The sequence below is a fragment of the Nematolebias whitei genome, chromosome 11 (genome assembly GCF_014905685.2).
Source record: "Nematolebias whitei isolate Nwh7 chromosome 11, NemWhi1, whole genome shotgun sequence".
Classification (NCBI taxonomy): Eukaryota; Metazoa; Chordata; class Actinopteri; order Cyprinodontiformes; family Rivulidae; genus Nematolebias; species Nematolebias whitei.
The window spans coordinates 49417200-49418092 of record NC_056508.1 but is presented as its reverse complement, the minus strand read 5'-3'; the positions used below and the strand labels follow the sequence as shown (position 1 = coordinate 49418092).

General features: G+C 46.4%; 1 protein-coding gene across 1 annotated transcript in view; it reads right to left on the bottom strand.

The window, feature by feature from the left end:
• Window positions 1-478, bottom strand: part of LOC119417411 (SRSF protein kinase 3) — a 118795-nt gene extending 118317 nt beyond the window's left edge. Inside the window, exon 1 of the mRNA XM_037684613.1 lies at window positions 385-478. Within this exon, the coding sequence (XP_037540541.1) occupies window positions 385-394 (10 nt within the window). The 5' untranslated portion in view covers window positions 395-478. The remainder of the gene's footprint in view (window positions 1-384) is intronic.
• Between the last annotated feature and the right edge of the window lie 415 nt (window positions 479-893).

The window sequence follows — 893 nt, the reverse complement described above, 5'->3', positions numbered from 1 at the left end:
ACTTTCTTCTAAAGGAACCAGAGTTGATTTCAAACTTTCTTCTAAAGGAACCAGAGTTGATTTCAAACTTTCTTCTAAAGGAACCAGAGTTGATTTCAGACTTTCATCTAAAGGAACCAGAGTTGATTTCAGACTTTCTTCTAAAGGAACCAGAGTTGATTTCAGACTTTCTTCTAAAGGAACCAGAGTTGATTTCAGACACAATAAAAAGTTCTTTTTAGATGCTGAGCAGCCACACGAAGCTGCCATGACGGAAAGTTCAGAAAAAGATGGATTTTTGCATAAAGATTGGCAGAAAAGTTGACCAATTGTCACTGCTCGGTTAATACTGAGTGATCACCGACACCGGTACCGGTACACCAACACACATCACGTCTAATTTACCTATCAACATGTCGGTGTCTACTCCTCAAGCCGAACCGGGCTGGTGCCGACCGAACGACCGCAGATTCACAGAAACTTGAAGCCGGTCCAATCGGAGGGGTTCCGAAGGTCCACCGAACCTCAACCCACTCTGTCAGGTAAAGGCTCGCTTCTTAGCTTCGTTTACTCGGCGGTTCTTCAGCGGGTTCTGACCCAGTTTATCTGTGACCAGCTCCTCACCACTTCCTGGACAGGACCCGAGCAGTTATTCTGGGTTTATTACACGTGCAGTCTCGGTTCTGCCCATCTCAACAGCTGTTCCATTTGACATCCGACACCCGGTTTTGTGCGCATGCGCACTGACGTACCAAGTTGAAGGAGCAGGGGCGGATGTAGAAGTGAATGTGAAGAGGGGGGGGGGGGGGGGGTGTCATTGACGTCCAGAAACCTTGAAGTGTTTTTTTTTTTTAGTTACTGCTTCTCATGCTCAAAGTTAGTATTGTATGTGGCTGTTTTCAGGTGGCCTCTTT